This window comes from Cervus elaphus, chromosome 26 (assembly GCF_910594005.1).
Source record: "Cervus elaphus chromosome 26, mCerEla1.1, whole genome shotgun sequence".
Classification (NCBI taxonomy): domain Eukaryota; kingdom Metazoa; phylum Chordata; class Mammalia; order Artiodactyla; family Cervidae; genus Cervus; species Cervus elaphus.
Window position 1 is genome coordinate 30,306,364 of NC_057840.1, and position 13,564 is coordinate 30,319,927.

At 36.6% G+C, this 13,564-nt stretch overlaps 1 protein-coding gene across 1 annotated transcript in view; it reads left to right on the forward strand.

Annotated features, from left to right (window-relative positions):
• The window catches only part of ADGB (androglobin), a 178,598-nt gene that overhangs the window by 66,394 nt on the left and 98,640 nt on the right, over positions 1–13,564 (forward strand). Inside the window, exons 10-12 of the mRNA XM_043888501.1 lie at positions 1,213–1,307; positions 6,439–6,613; positions 9,678–9,768. Coding sequence (XP_043744436.1) covers positions 1,213–1,307; positions 6,439–6,613; positions 9,678–9,768 — 361 coding nt within the window. The remainder of the gene's footprint in view (positions 1–1,212; positions 1,308–6,438; positions 6,614–9,677; positions 9,769–13,564) is intronic.

Here is a 13,564-nt window from a genome sequence, read left to right on the forward strand (position 1 = left end):
TGTATTACTATGTATGGGACCTTATAAGAAAAATAAGACCCAAAGACAGGTTAGGTAATTGAGGCTTATCTACCATGTGAGAGAAGGAGAAAGCGGGTAGGGGTTGTGACTTCAAATGGGAGGAAAACAATTCACTGGAGATGGGAAAACAAATGTTTGCAAAACGAATGTTTGCTCTGCCAGGCAGAGGCAGCGGAATACAGAGAGGACTCTGGTCTCCAGGCCACTCTGAGTGCCCCGCAAACATACCTGGCCCACATTTTTATAGCCTCTCTGGTGACAGTGCTCTGCCTGAACCAGGCCTTTTATTTAAATTCTTTTAGACAGTTATGAGGGGTGGTAAAAAGAAAGAATTCCTGGGTTCTCTGTTCTTAAAAAGCATCAGGCTAAAATAATTCTCATGCCAAGGAGATACATTTTGGGGTGACCAATTTTGCTTCCCTACATATACAAAGTTTCTTTTTAAATGTGAAAACGTATTTTTATAAGTTTGGCATATTTCACATCCTAATCCATTCTGGAGTGAGCCAGGGCTCACATCTAATTTACATAATGTGGCTTTAAAGATATTATTCTTTAATAAATATTATCTAGTGCAGTTATATATGACTGCTTGAACTTTAAAGGAATAAAACAAAACTTCAATTAAAAATAAAAACAAAAGGAAAATAAATTCTGTTGTTTTGACCAGAATCTTTAAAGGACAAAAACACCATGAATCAAATGTAGTAATTTCAGGGATATTAGGGAATAAATATTGATTCTCAGAAGCAAATCTACAAGCATTATACATTTCAAACTAAATTACCTTCTTAGTTTCCCTTTCTCATGAGAGGATTAATTTGTGCTTTCTTTCTCCTTGAAATGACATAGAAATTCCCAGACTTCTTTAAATTCAAATTAAAGATTCTATGAAAGTTGAGTTACATAGGCTGATAGCTAGAGTGAGTTTATGTAATAACTTTTTTACATTGAAGTAAAATGATTTCTTAATGAATTATATGGTACTATTATGAAAGTAAAACTAATGAGACATTCTATACAATAGATGTACATTTTTGAGAGTTAACATTTTTTAAATGCATGTAAAGTTGTTTACTTATTTTTCATCAGCAAAGATAAGTTCATTAAGAAATTTGAATGGTCTACCATGACCTGCGAGACCCATTTTGGCTAGAATTTCCATGACACAATATGTGTTTGGATTTACAGGTTCTTCAGCAATACAGTCCCCTCAGATGGTAGTATATGCAACCTTTACACCTCTGTATTTGTTTGAAAAGAAGATATTTTTATTAGAGAAGATGGTAAGCACTCAAGGCCAAGAAACTCGGTATAATTTATGGTGTTTGTGTCTGTCTGTGGTCATTTGTTGTAGTACAGTGTTGTTTTTTTCGTCTCCAAGTCATGTCTGACTCTTTGCGACCCCATGGAATGCAGCAAGCCAGTCCTCCACTATCTCCTAGAGTTTGCTCAATTCATGTCCACTGAGTCTGAGATGCCATCCAGCCATCTCATCCTCTGCTATCCCCTTCTCCTTTTGCCTTCAGTGTTTCCCAGCATCAGGGCCTTTGCAGTGAGTTGGCTTACTATTAAAAAATTGAATGGAAATTTGGTTGAAATGTAAATACACCAATTGTATGATTACTGCATTTACTTGTCTTTTTGATGATTTGACCAAAGAGCGTAAATGTTATCATTTCTTCTTCCTTTTCTTTCCTTCCTCTTGCCTCCACCTTCTCCTTCTCTTTTTTAGATAGGAAACATTCCTTACTGCAAAAGTCTGCAATGTAACAAGGGTAATATTGTCAAGACAATCAGACATAATGTGCTATTATGAATGTAGAGAAAAGTGCAGTTCCTCTGTTTTTAATTAAAAGTTATTCAAGTTTAGCCATGGTTAAATCCAAGTGTGCTTCTCAGCCACCCCCACCCCCCCCAACTTAAGTCTCTTTTTAGGATGGCTGCATCAGCCCTGATTTTATTTTTTCTTAATCTTACTACCTGACATTGGCCATTGCTTAGCTCTTCCAGAGAAATGAAACCCTCTAATACTGTGGACTACAAAAGACCATGAGCCATGCTTTCTGGAGTGTTCCATGGGAAGTACTTAAATATTTTTTAAAATTGAAAAACAAAAAGATAAGATTTACATCTTCATTATACAAAAAAGAATGCACAGAAAAATTCACTTGAAGTTTTGTCTGTCCTACTGAAAAACTGGTAAACAAAAAAATTTTTAATTTAAAAAGCCCTCCAAAAAAGCACATGTTTATTCATTAATTCATCAGATGTTAATTAATTATTCTTTGCTAAACAACTAGCTGGAATCTGAGGAAGACACCATGTTGAGTGTGGTTAATAAGGACTCTCCTCACAAAGTTTAGAGTTGATGAGAAAAGCAAACAAGCAAACAGTAAAAAAGTTAGAATATTGGCATAATAGAAGTTGCTTGGAATATGGTAGTTGTAGTATTTAAATAATTGAATGTGCATTGAATGAGTAAGCAAATGAATGAATTAATGAAGGGGTGAAAAAAATGTATATGGAACACATAGCAGAGACACATCTTTCTGTCTAGTGGGTGACTAGGGAAATCACTGCAGATGGTGACTGCAGCCATGAAATTATAAAATGCTTGCTCCTTGGAAGAAAAGCTATGACAAACCTAGGCAGCACATTAAAGAGCAGAGACATTACTTTGTTGACAACGGTTCATCTAGTCAAAGCTATCATTTTTCCAGTAGTCATGTATGGATGTGAGAGTTGGATCATAAAGAAAGCTGAGCACCAAATAATTGATGCTTTTGAACTGTGGTGTTGGCAAAGACTGCAAGGAGATCAAACCAGTCAGTCCTAAAGGAAATCAGTCCTGAATATTCATTGGAAAGACTGATGATGAAGCTGAAACTCCAATACTTTGGCCACCTGATGTGAAGAACTGATTCATTGGAAAAGACCCTGATGCTGGGAAAGATTGAAGGCGGGAGGAGAAGGGGACAACAGAGAATGAGATGGTTGGATGGCATCACAGACTCTATGGACATGGGTTTGAGCAAGTGCTCGAAGTTGGTGATGGACAGGGAAGCCTGGTGTGCTGCAGTCCATGGGGTCGCAGACTCAGACATGACTGAGCAGCTGAGCTGAACTGAGGGAAGTCTTCCCAAAGGAAAAAAAAGAAAATTGTTTAAGCAGTGGCTTTAAAGTTAGCCTGGAAAGTAGGAAAACGCATATGTGTGAAGCAGAAGGGAGTTTATGTTGGAAAGTTTGGAGGTGAAGGATAACCCACTGGGTTCGAGGGACTACTAGAGTTTGAACAGATTGCAAAAGAAGTTTTAGAGGCAGTGTGAGGTGGGGGAGGGAGCCTGGACATGCAGGGTGTTATAAATCCTCCCTGTGGGGGTTGAAGTGTCTTACAGGGTCCAGTGGTTCAGGAATTGGCCCAGTGTCTGTAATAGTAATGAAATGAGCTTCCAAGCTGTAATGAACTGCCTCCAACATTACAGTCTCCTGCTGATTCTTTTACATTAGCTATTAGGATAAGCAGGGTCTCTTGGTAGAAATTCAAATATAAAGATGATATCATGTTTTGAAGATAAATCTACAGAAGAAAATTTTTTCTAATGGAATTTTATTAAATGGAGTACATAGCAAAAAATTCTTGCCCCAAAGACAACAAGACCAACATGTAAAATAAAATCAACACTTTACCGTTATGTGAGGAACTGGTAAAGAATGCCAGAAAACAAAGCAAAACTTGGAAAGAGACAGTGTCACAAATTACCCTACCTTATCCCCCCATCTCATTACTTCTGGGTCTTCTAAATTTTAGTTTTGTTTATTTATTATTTTTGTTTTATTTAAATGGGTTAACTGGGAGTTCTAAAAAAGCCTCGTCTACCTTCTCAAACCCTTACTTTTAGGATATCTGAGGTGGAATGAGTAAGGGAGTGAAAGAGTGTTATGGGCAAGGAAACTTCTGATTTGTCTTACGTTTGGGCTTCCCTGTGACTCAGTGGTAAAGAATCTGCCTGCCAGTGCAGGAGATGCTGGTTCAATCCCTGGGTCAGGAAGATTCCCCTGGAAAAGGAAATGGCAACCCATTCCAGTACTCTTGCCTGGGAAATCCCATGGACAGAGGAACCTGGCAGGTTACAGTACATGGGGTTGCAAATAGCCAGATACAACTTAGTGATTAAACAACAACAAAAACATGAATTATTCAAAAATATTTCCCGAAGAGGCCTATTAAGTATTTCACTAGAATGTTTCACTATTTTAAATTACTCTCTGTCCCTAATTCTGATATAAGGAAACTTGGGACCCTTGAACACAGTTTTTCAATATCAAACTATGACAATCATTAAGCATTACTTTACCTTATGCAGAAGTATTGTGTAGTATGTTGAAAACAAAATGAAGTGTGAGAAACTGGGTTACATACTTTACATCAAGCTAATACTTCTGTGAATTATTTAAATAATACAATAGATGAAAATACCATACATAATTATTTAATACTATATCTTACATTTTCTGAATGCATTGAATAGTTTTGTTTTCTGGTGTTCCACTGTTCAAAAGAGAAAGCAAATGGACTACAATTTTGGTTGCAATTATAAGAAGGAACTGAGATATGTAGAGCAAATGTATGAACTATCCAGAAATTATTCAACTTAGAAATACTACTTAGGGCTTCCCCGGTGGCTCAGTGGGTAAAGAATCTGCCTGCAATTAAGGAGATACAAGAGATGCCAGTTCAATCCCTGGGTCAGGAAGATCCCCTGGAGGGGGAAAATGGTAACCCACTCCAGTATTCTTGCCTGGGAAATTCAACAGACAAAGAAGCCTGGCAGGCTACAGTCCAAAGGGTCGCAAAGAGTTGACCTTGAATTATTAAAGCATAATTTCAGAGGTTTCTGGATTTTTTCAATGAATTGCCAACATATAGATGGGATAAAAGGGGTATGACAATTTTCTCTCCTTAAATTAGTGCTTTTTAAAAAAAATTTAAAACACTGAAGCGACTTTTCTCTTTATTACATATATTTATAATGATTTTAAATGACTCTACTGAACTTAATAATGCATGTTCTAGCTGAGGCAATAATTTCCAATAGGCTAGTAGGTTGAGCTTCTGATCCTAATTCAAATGACTACTTTGTAAATTTTCATTTTCAAACACTGCTATTTGCATAGAAATCAATGATAGAAAATCACTAAGAAGAAAAACAGATATTGGCAAAACTGACTTTAATGTAGTTAATGTTTTATTTTACTTTAAATGTGTCAGCATTTAGACCATGAATATCAGAATTTGACTACAGGGTATGTTACTTTAACCTTCACATATCTTTTGATTTCTTATGGCATCTTTCAGCCATAAGTCAGTAGCTGAATTTCTACAATGACTTGAATTTCTTCCAATGACTTGATTTGGATTTGCCTGGACCATCTGCCCTTCTGTGAATGCCTCCTTTGTCAGGAGTGATCATGGGGATTTTGTGTAGGGAAGCCTGAGGACATAAACTATAGACAAGGCAACTGCTTACCCTCAAGGACCCAACACACTAAGGGCAGTGGGGTTTTTTTGAAAACTATCAAGCAATTGCTGGTGCTTAATTTAACAAAAAAACTGACAAAGACTTTATATGTTAAGTACTTGTATCAAATCTTTAAAGAGTGTTAGTCGCTCAGTTGTGTCCAACTCTTTGTTACCCCATATGGACTGTAGCCCACCAGGCTCCTCTGTCCGTAGAGTTTTCCAGGCAAGAATACTGGAATGGGTAGCCATTTCCTTCTCCAGGGGATCTTCCCACCCCAGGGACTGAACCTGGATCTCCTACATTACAGGCAGATTCTTTACCATCTGAGACTCCAGGGATGCCCAGCAAAAGTAATAGTTAATTAGTTTTGGACCAAAACTGATATTCTGAGACTTCTGCAATGTCATAGAATCTTAAAATCTTAGAACTGAAAACTGACTTCTAGTTCTAGTCCATCATTTTGTAAATAAAGAAAGGAGCCTCAGATACCCTAAAAGATTGGAAGAAATACAGAGAGTAATAGTGTTTACACTATGTGTGTGTGTTAGTAATTTAGTTGTGTCTGACTCTTTGCAACTCCATGGACTGTAGCCCGCCAGGCTCCTCTGTCCATGGGATTCTCCAGGCAAGAATTCTGGAGTGGATTGCCATTTCCTTCTCCAGGGAACCTTCCTGACCCAGGGATCGAAGCTGGATCTCCTGCATTGCAGGCAGATTCTCTACCATCTGAGCTACCGGGGAAGTCCTAGTGCTTACGCTAAAGCATGCAGAAATATTACCACTATACCTCGCTAGAATAGTGGTGATAATATTTCTATAATGATGAAAAGTGTTGTCTTAAATGCATAAAGCAAATACAAGAATCCTTTTAACCCTGCCTTCCACTTTTTAGGCTGATTCTGCTGAGAAGCTTAGAGAATATGGGCTTTCCCATATCTGTAGCCATCCTGTGCTGGTCACAAGAACTAGATCCTGCCCCCTTATAGCACCACCAAAACCACCTCCTGTACCTCCCTGGAAACTCTTTCGTCAAAAAAAAGAAGCTGTTATAACAGATGAAGCTCAAGGTATGGTTCATATTGTCCAAAAATCCAATCAACATTTCTCTCTGTGAAGTTCTAATAGTTCTATTTGTAATGAGAGAGATACATCAAGAAAACAATCCAACCATACACTTAAAACCTTCATCTAATTTTATGTCTGAAAGGATGACTTCTGATTAGTTTGGTGTTCACATCTAACCTGACCAGATAAATAAAGGCTATTCTTTGGGTGATGGCACTATGATTATAACTGTGATGGAAAGTGGTTTGAGCAAATAATTCAGAAAGTTAAATAGCGTATATGTTAACCCACTGGTGTGAATTTCAAACATGGGGATCATTCTGTGGTGCCCAGTAGGACATCATCTTTGAATTGACTGAATTCTATTTGAAACTGCTATAGGAGTAGGACTTCTGCCTGGGCTGGCCCCTGTCAATATTGTCCTGTAGCCAATGAACGGCAGTTATGCTCGGAAATACATAGGTTCACACAGGCTGAGAATATGCTAAGGAGTCTGTTCCCACCTGGTTCTTATTCTTGCCTTTTATTTCTAAATTCCTTATAATCCAAGTCTAATTTTTTATTCCTTTAACCATTTCTCTATGTCTTCATTTACACTCCTTCTGTGAGCACCATGTTTGAATGGAAGAGAGACCAACATGGCGCAAGAAGAAATGAGCAAGACCATAAATGAAAAATCATGAGCAGAGGGGATTAGAAAGCAAAACCTAAAACTTAAAAAGTTACGGCCTAACGGAATAGCTCAGTTTGTTTATGTTGATTCAAAGTAAGCATATGGCCTTTCTGTAGCTAATTTACACTTGCAGCTTTTAGTGAAAGATGATAAAGAATTGGAGTGCTGTGGTTTATATATATGTGTGTGTGTGTATATGTATATATATATATATATTTCCTATTCCAAAAAGCTTAAATTATCTTTTTTGTTATCTCTTTTTGTGTTCATTTCCTTGCTTTCTCATTTTCTTCCTTTTTCTTTTCCAGTATCTCATTATCTTCTAATTGTATTCATCTAGTAACAGGTCATCACATTCTAGAAGTTATTGCAGTAGGCCTGTGCTTGAACGAACAATGAAAACAAAGGCACAGAGAACATACCTCGTGTCAATTTATTAAAGGCATCCCTAAGAAGCATGTAAATAAGCTTTAAGTGGTTGGTCCCGTGAACCATGTCTTATACTCTTAATGATGGTGCTTGCTGTGTTCCTGTTACCAATTCAAGTACTACTGATCCTTCAGTGCATGGGACAAAAGAACTGTATCTCAGCCACAGAATAATACATCAGTCTCAGTGGTACTCAGGATCCTAAAACTACAATAGCCACAGAGATTGGAGTATTTACCTGTTCCTTGCCTCCTACTTCCAACCATAATTCACATGTTTTTAAGATATAAATCACAACTGTTAACCATGTAATTTTCCTCACATTTGCTTTCTGCCTATGTTGATACAACCCATATAGCTGGTGGCAAAAATTTTCTAGCACAACATGTTTTATCCTCGCAAGAAAAGAACAAAAATTAAAGAAATATCTGGCTTAGATGTAAAGGAGAAACGGTCAGCTCATTTTTCTCTTTTTTAAACTCGCCTTGTCTGCCTCTCTCCCACCTGCTTCTATTATTTCAGCTATTTCCTTACATTCCTTGCGTTTCTGCAACATGCTGTTGATGCCACTCCGGTGCCAACTGTTGATTTTGATTCCAGGAACTTTCCAGCTTTCTCCCTCTCTCTTTCCTTCCTGTCCACTTTCGTTTTTCCAAAGATCAGAATTCACATGATGCTTGAGAGAAAAAAATCTTGGTATATTTTAATATAATTGAAAGCTATATTTTAATTAAACACATAGGTTGTTGTGCTCCGTTGTGCCTTACTCTTTGTGACCCCATGGACTGTAGCCCGCCAGGCTCCTCTGTCCACGGGAGTTTCCAGGCAAGAATGCTGGCGTGGGTTGCCAATTCCTCCTCCAGGGGATTTTCTTGACTCAGGGATCCAAACTGTCTGCTGCATCTCCTCCGATGGCAGGTGGATTCTTTACCACCTGGGAAAGAATTCTTTACCACCTGGGAAACCCTAAATGCATAGAGCCACACTTAAAACAGTTCTTCTTTCAGAACATCAGAAATAGATGAAGGAAAGGAAAAATATTAAACATACAGCTATTTTCTGATTTTGATACTGACTATTGTATGACTCCGTGTCTCTGTTGTAAGCTGTGGAAGAAAACCTCAGGCTTGATGGGATTCCAGAACTGAGATCTTCCACTACGAGGCTTACCACATCGCTGTTTTTCCTCTCTCTACTGGGTGTAGTATTTCAAGTGAAAATTAACAGGGAACAGAGAAAGATATCAATTTAGAGATGATCACAGAACAAGCACAGAAAAGTCATATGCACTGTATCATATTCTCATTTCTTGTCATCCTATGGGCATCTTTTCCACTGCTATAGGAGCTTTTGTTAAGATAATCATGCCTAATGTTTAATTCAGTGTTCACCATATTAGTGCATGGGCTGTGTGCCTTAGCTATTGAGAAGTTACTTCTGTGTCACCTTTAGGAATACCCATAACTTCTTTCTTGACCTATTGCTTTCTTTTCTACTTCTGACCTTAACTTGTTACATTTTCTGTTCTTCTACTACTAACTTCATGTATTTAGCCCACTTTTTTTCATGTCTTGAGCAATTGTGTTGTTAGAGGTTAACCAAAAGAAAACGTTTTTTAGTAAAAGACTTCTATAGAAAGTCTTTCGTGTACTTGAAATAGCAGTAAATGCCAAGTACAGTAATAACTCTAGAAGACATGACTGATTTTCTCCCTTGAGATTTCATTGTTTCATGTTGTAAATCTGGAAAGCAACTGAAGGAAGTCTAAAGAAATCTCAAATTGGCAGGATCTATAAAGCTTCTTTAGTACAATACTTTATGTATCACATATATTTCTATTTAAATCTATTGAAATCTGCTGAGTAAATATATAATCTAATCAGTATTGCATTAAATGTTAAATTCTACATATAATCTTGAATATTTCTTTTAACAAGTGTAGAACACTACCTTTCTCTTTTTAGAAATAGTAATAAAGAAGCCTGACCAATTTCTTGAGATTTCAAGTCCATTTTTGAATTACAGAATGACTCCATTTACAATTCCAACAGAAACGTAAGTATTTAATGGTCTTTCCCATGAATACCTCTTGTTAACTGATGAAGTATTCTGTGATTTGTGTAGTTAAAAATGTATGGTTTGGTGGCAAATGTATTAAAGTTTGTATAAACGCAGTGATTATAGGAAAACAAAAATTTAGGTTCTATTTCACAGTAATAAACATTTAAGATAAATTTTGAATTGGTTAAAATAAGGCCTAAGTATGTGAGGCTTTACAGCTTTGGTGTCTGTTTGAGAACAACACAGTATTTTGTTTTACTTTAAACATTAGCATTGGGAAATACTTTTGATTATTACCTGGTAAATTAAACCACAAGATCAAATTGTCAGAAATACCTGGAAGATGAAGTGTGTCACTCTCAGAAGGAAACAAACAAAAAGAGCTAACTAAATATAATAGCAAAGACAATGAAGAAGGGAAAGGAAGAATTCAAATTTACTAATATTTGAATGTGACAATAGGGATAGAAATAAAACCTATGATCCTGGGTCTAATGTTTTTAATGAGTTCATGTTTATGTTCTCAGTCACTCAGTTGTGTCTGACTCTTTGTGAACCTGTGAACTGCAGCCTGCCAGGCTCCTCTGTCCTTGGAATCTTCCAGGCAAGAATACTGGAGCTGGAGCAGGTTGCCATTTCCTACTCCAGAGGCTCTTCTCCACCCAGGGATTGAATCTGCATCGCTTGCATCTTCTGAATTGGCAGGCAGAGTCTTTATCACTAGTGCCACCTGGGAAGTTCATCGTGGTGAAAATGAAGTCTACAGATAGCAGAAATGAAAAGGAGTAGTGGGTGATATGATTTTACCATTAAAAGTGTGGTGATTCGTTATGAAGCAATTGATAACTAACACATGGATACATACATATATCAAGGATTATCAAATTTATTCTTTGTGCAGTTAACTGTACTTCAATAATCCCTCAATAAAGTTGTAAAAAATAAAAATAAATAATATTCAATAGTATGTAAAATGGTTTAAAAAAATGGGGTTCTAGAACCAAGGAAGACAGAATAACTGATATTTAGAATTCAATGAATGTGTTTAATCACAGATTAGGTAAAACAAAGAAAAAGATAAGTTGAAAAATGAAAAACAGGTCAAAAGACAATATCCAGACTGATGTTCAGAGACTAAAACCAAAAAGAAAAAAATGAAGGAAAGTACAGTAAAAGACTTATAAGACAAGTTGATAAAGATCAACATACTTATATATGGGTCCTAGAAGTACAGGATAAAGTTTGGGGAATAATCACGAAATAAAAATATAATGGGAAAATTATCCCGGAAGTTAAAGAAAAATAATCGAGATTCAGGAATTTCTAAGAAAACTCATGTAATGTAAATACAGAGAAAACTGCAGCTGGATATCATAGTAAAACTCAAGACATATAATGTGATAATATATAGATATAAAAGTGAAAGAAATACTGCAACAAAAATCAGCATGGATAAATGTCACATACAAAAATATTAGACCAAAGAAATCTGGTACAAAATGTATATGGTCTTTTTAAAATTATTTTACTAATACAGATATTAAAAAGAAAAACAAAGCAATATATGGTGCTGGAAATCAATAGTCGGGAAGTTACCTGTGGGGAAGAGTGTTGGCTGTGATGGGCAAGGACACCTGGCAGGGTTTCTGGGGCCTGAAAATGTCTCTCGATCTGAATAATGGTGATATGGCCATGTTTACTTGGTAGGTTTTCATCAAGTTTTACATTTATGATGTGTGTACTTTTTCTAATTTTTTAAACCATTAAAATTTTTGAATGGCTTGTATATATATATACAAATGGCTTATATATGTCATGAATACAATTACCACTAGATATGGTTTATTCTTCCCTTGGATATATTAAAATCCATGATAAGAGTATAAACTGATGAATAAAAGCAGTCAGAATTTAGATTAGAAGTCTATTCATTGTATTTTCCTACTTCTAGAGCCTGTTTGCATCATAGCCAGTTAATCTACCATTTCTGGATTCTAGTTAAGTTGAAAATATTAAAAATATTATTGAAATCTTTTACTTTTAAGGCTCCTGCAGTTCTGTGCCATCAGCGATTAAACACTGAAAAGTAAGTGAGGAGGGACTGCTAGGCTGCAAAGTAGACATAGTTAGCCACGTGAAGCTTATAAACAGAAAAATCAATTTGCTGCTACTTTGGTTTGAAAGATTTGTTCTGTTATATTTGCAAATCTAGTTTTCCTCAAACTTTCATTTTAACTTATAAAAAATCTTATAAATAAGTTATTAATTTCTATAAAAGTTTTAAATAAGTTTTAAAAGTTAGCTGAATTTATTTAAACATTTTAAATTGCATTTACAATAGTGGCATATTTTATTTTTCTTTAAGTGCTTTAAAAGCTAAAAAGAATAAATAAACTCTTACCAATTATATGAAAAAGAAGAAAATGTTAGTCACTCAGTCATGTTCCACTCTTTGTGACCCCATGTACTGTAGTCTGCCAGGCCCCTCTGTTCATGGAGTTCTCCATGAAAGAATACTAGAGTGGGTTGCCATTCCCTTTTCCAGGAAATCTTCCTGACCCAGGGATTGACTCCATGTCTCCCTCATTGCAGGCAGATTCCTTACTGTCTGAACCACCAGGGAAATCCCTTACCAATTAAATAAATCATCATTAAAAATACAAATAATCAAAATGACGTTTCTGGGGAACCTTGATTTTTCCTATGCATAAGAATTGATGCTTTTGAACTGTGGTGTTGGAGAAGACCCTTGAGAGTCCCTTGGACTGCAAGGAGATCCAACCAGTCCATCCTAAAGAAGATCAGTCCTGGGTGTTCATTGGAAGGACTGATGTTGAAGCTGAAACTCCAATACTTTAGCCACCTGATGCAAAGAGCTGACTCATTTGAAAAGACCCTGATGCTGGGAAAGATTGAAGGCAGAAGGAGAAGGGGATGACAGAGGATGAGATGGTTGGATGGCATCACCAACTCGATGGACATGAGCTTGGGTAAACTCCAGGAGTTGGTGATGGACAGGGAGGCCTGGCATGCTGCGGCCCATGGGGTCACAAAGAGTCAGACACGGCTGAGCAACTGACCTGAACTATTAGATTTTACAAACCAAAAATTCTCTTATACCTATAACTCTCAGTCATGTCTGACCTTTTGCAATCCCATGGACTGTAGTCCACCAGGCTCCTCTGTCCATGGGATTCTCCAGGCAAGAATACTGGAGTGGGTAGCCATTCCCTTCTCCAGAGGACCTTCCTGACCCAAGGATCGAACCTGAGTCTCCTGCATCGCAGGTGGATTCTTTACTGCTGAACCACCAGGGAAGCCTCCATAACTTCATTACAAACCTAAAATTAAATATAAAACTGTATTTTATGACCTGATTTGTTAGATTATGCAACATCCTACATCTTTTTCATCTCTTGCAAACACAAAATACCACGTAGAGACAGAATTTTCTTAAACATAAAAATAGTAAACCTTGTAATCTTTCTACTTAATTTTATAGTTAGTGTTACCCACTAAGATGATAATTTTATCATTCCAAATAGTTTTTGATTATCTGTTAGCTCATTGAGATTGCATACTACTCAAATATTTTGTGGATTGTATGAACCGGAGTTGCAGACCATCAGGACTAATTTTTTCAGGATTCAAAGTTTCACACACGGACGTCTACAATCTCTATGCTAAGAGGGACCACAAAAGTGTTGGTTTCATAACATGAACTTCCCATGTGACTCCTTTACTTGATTTTCTTATTCCTTCTTTCAGGTTTTTACCTAATTATAGTGGA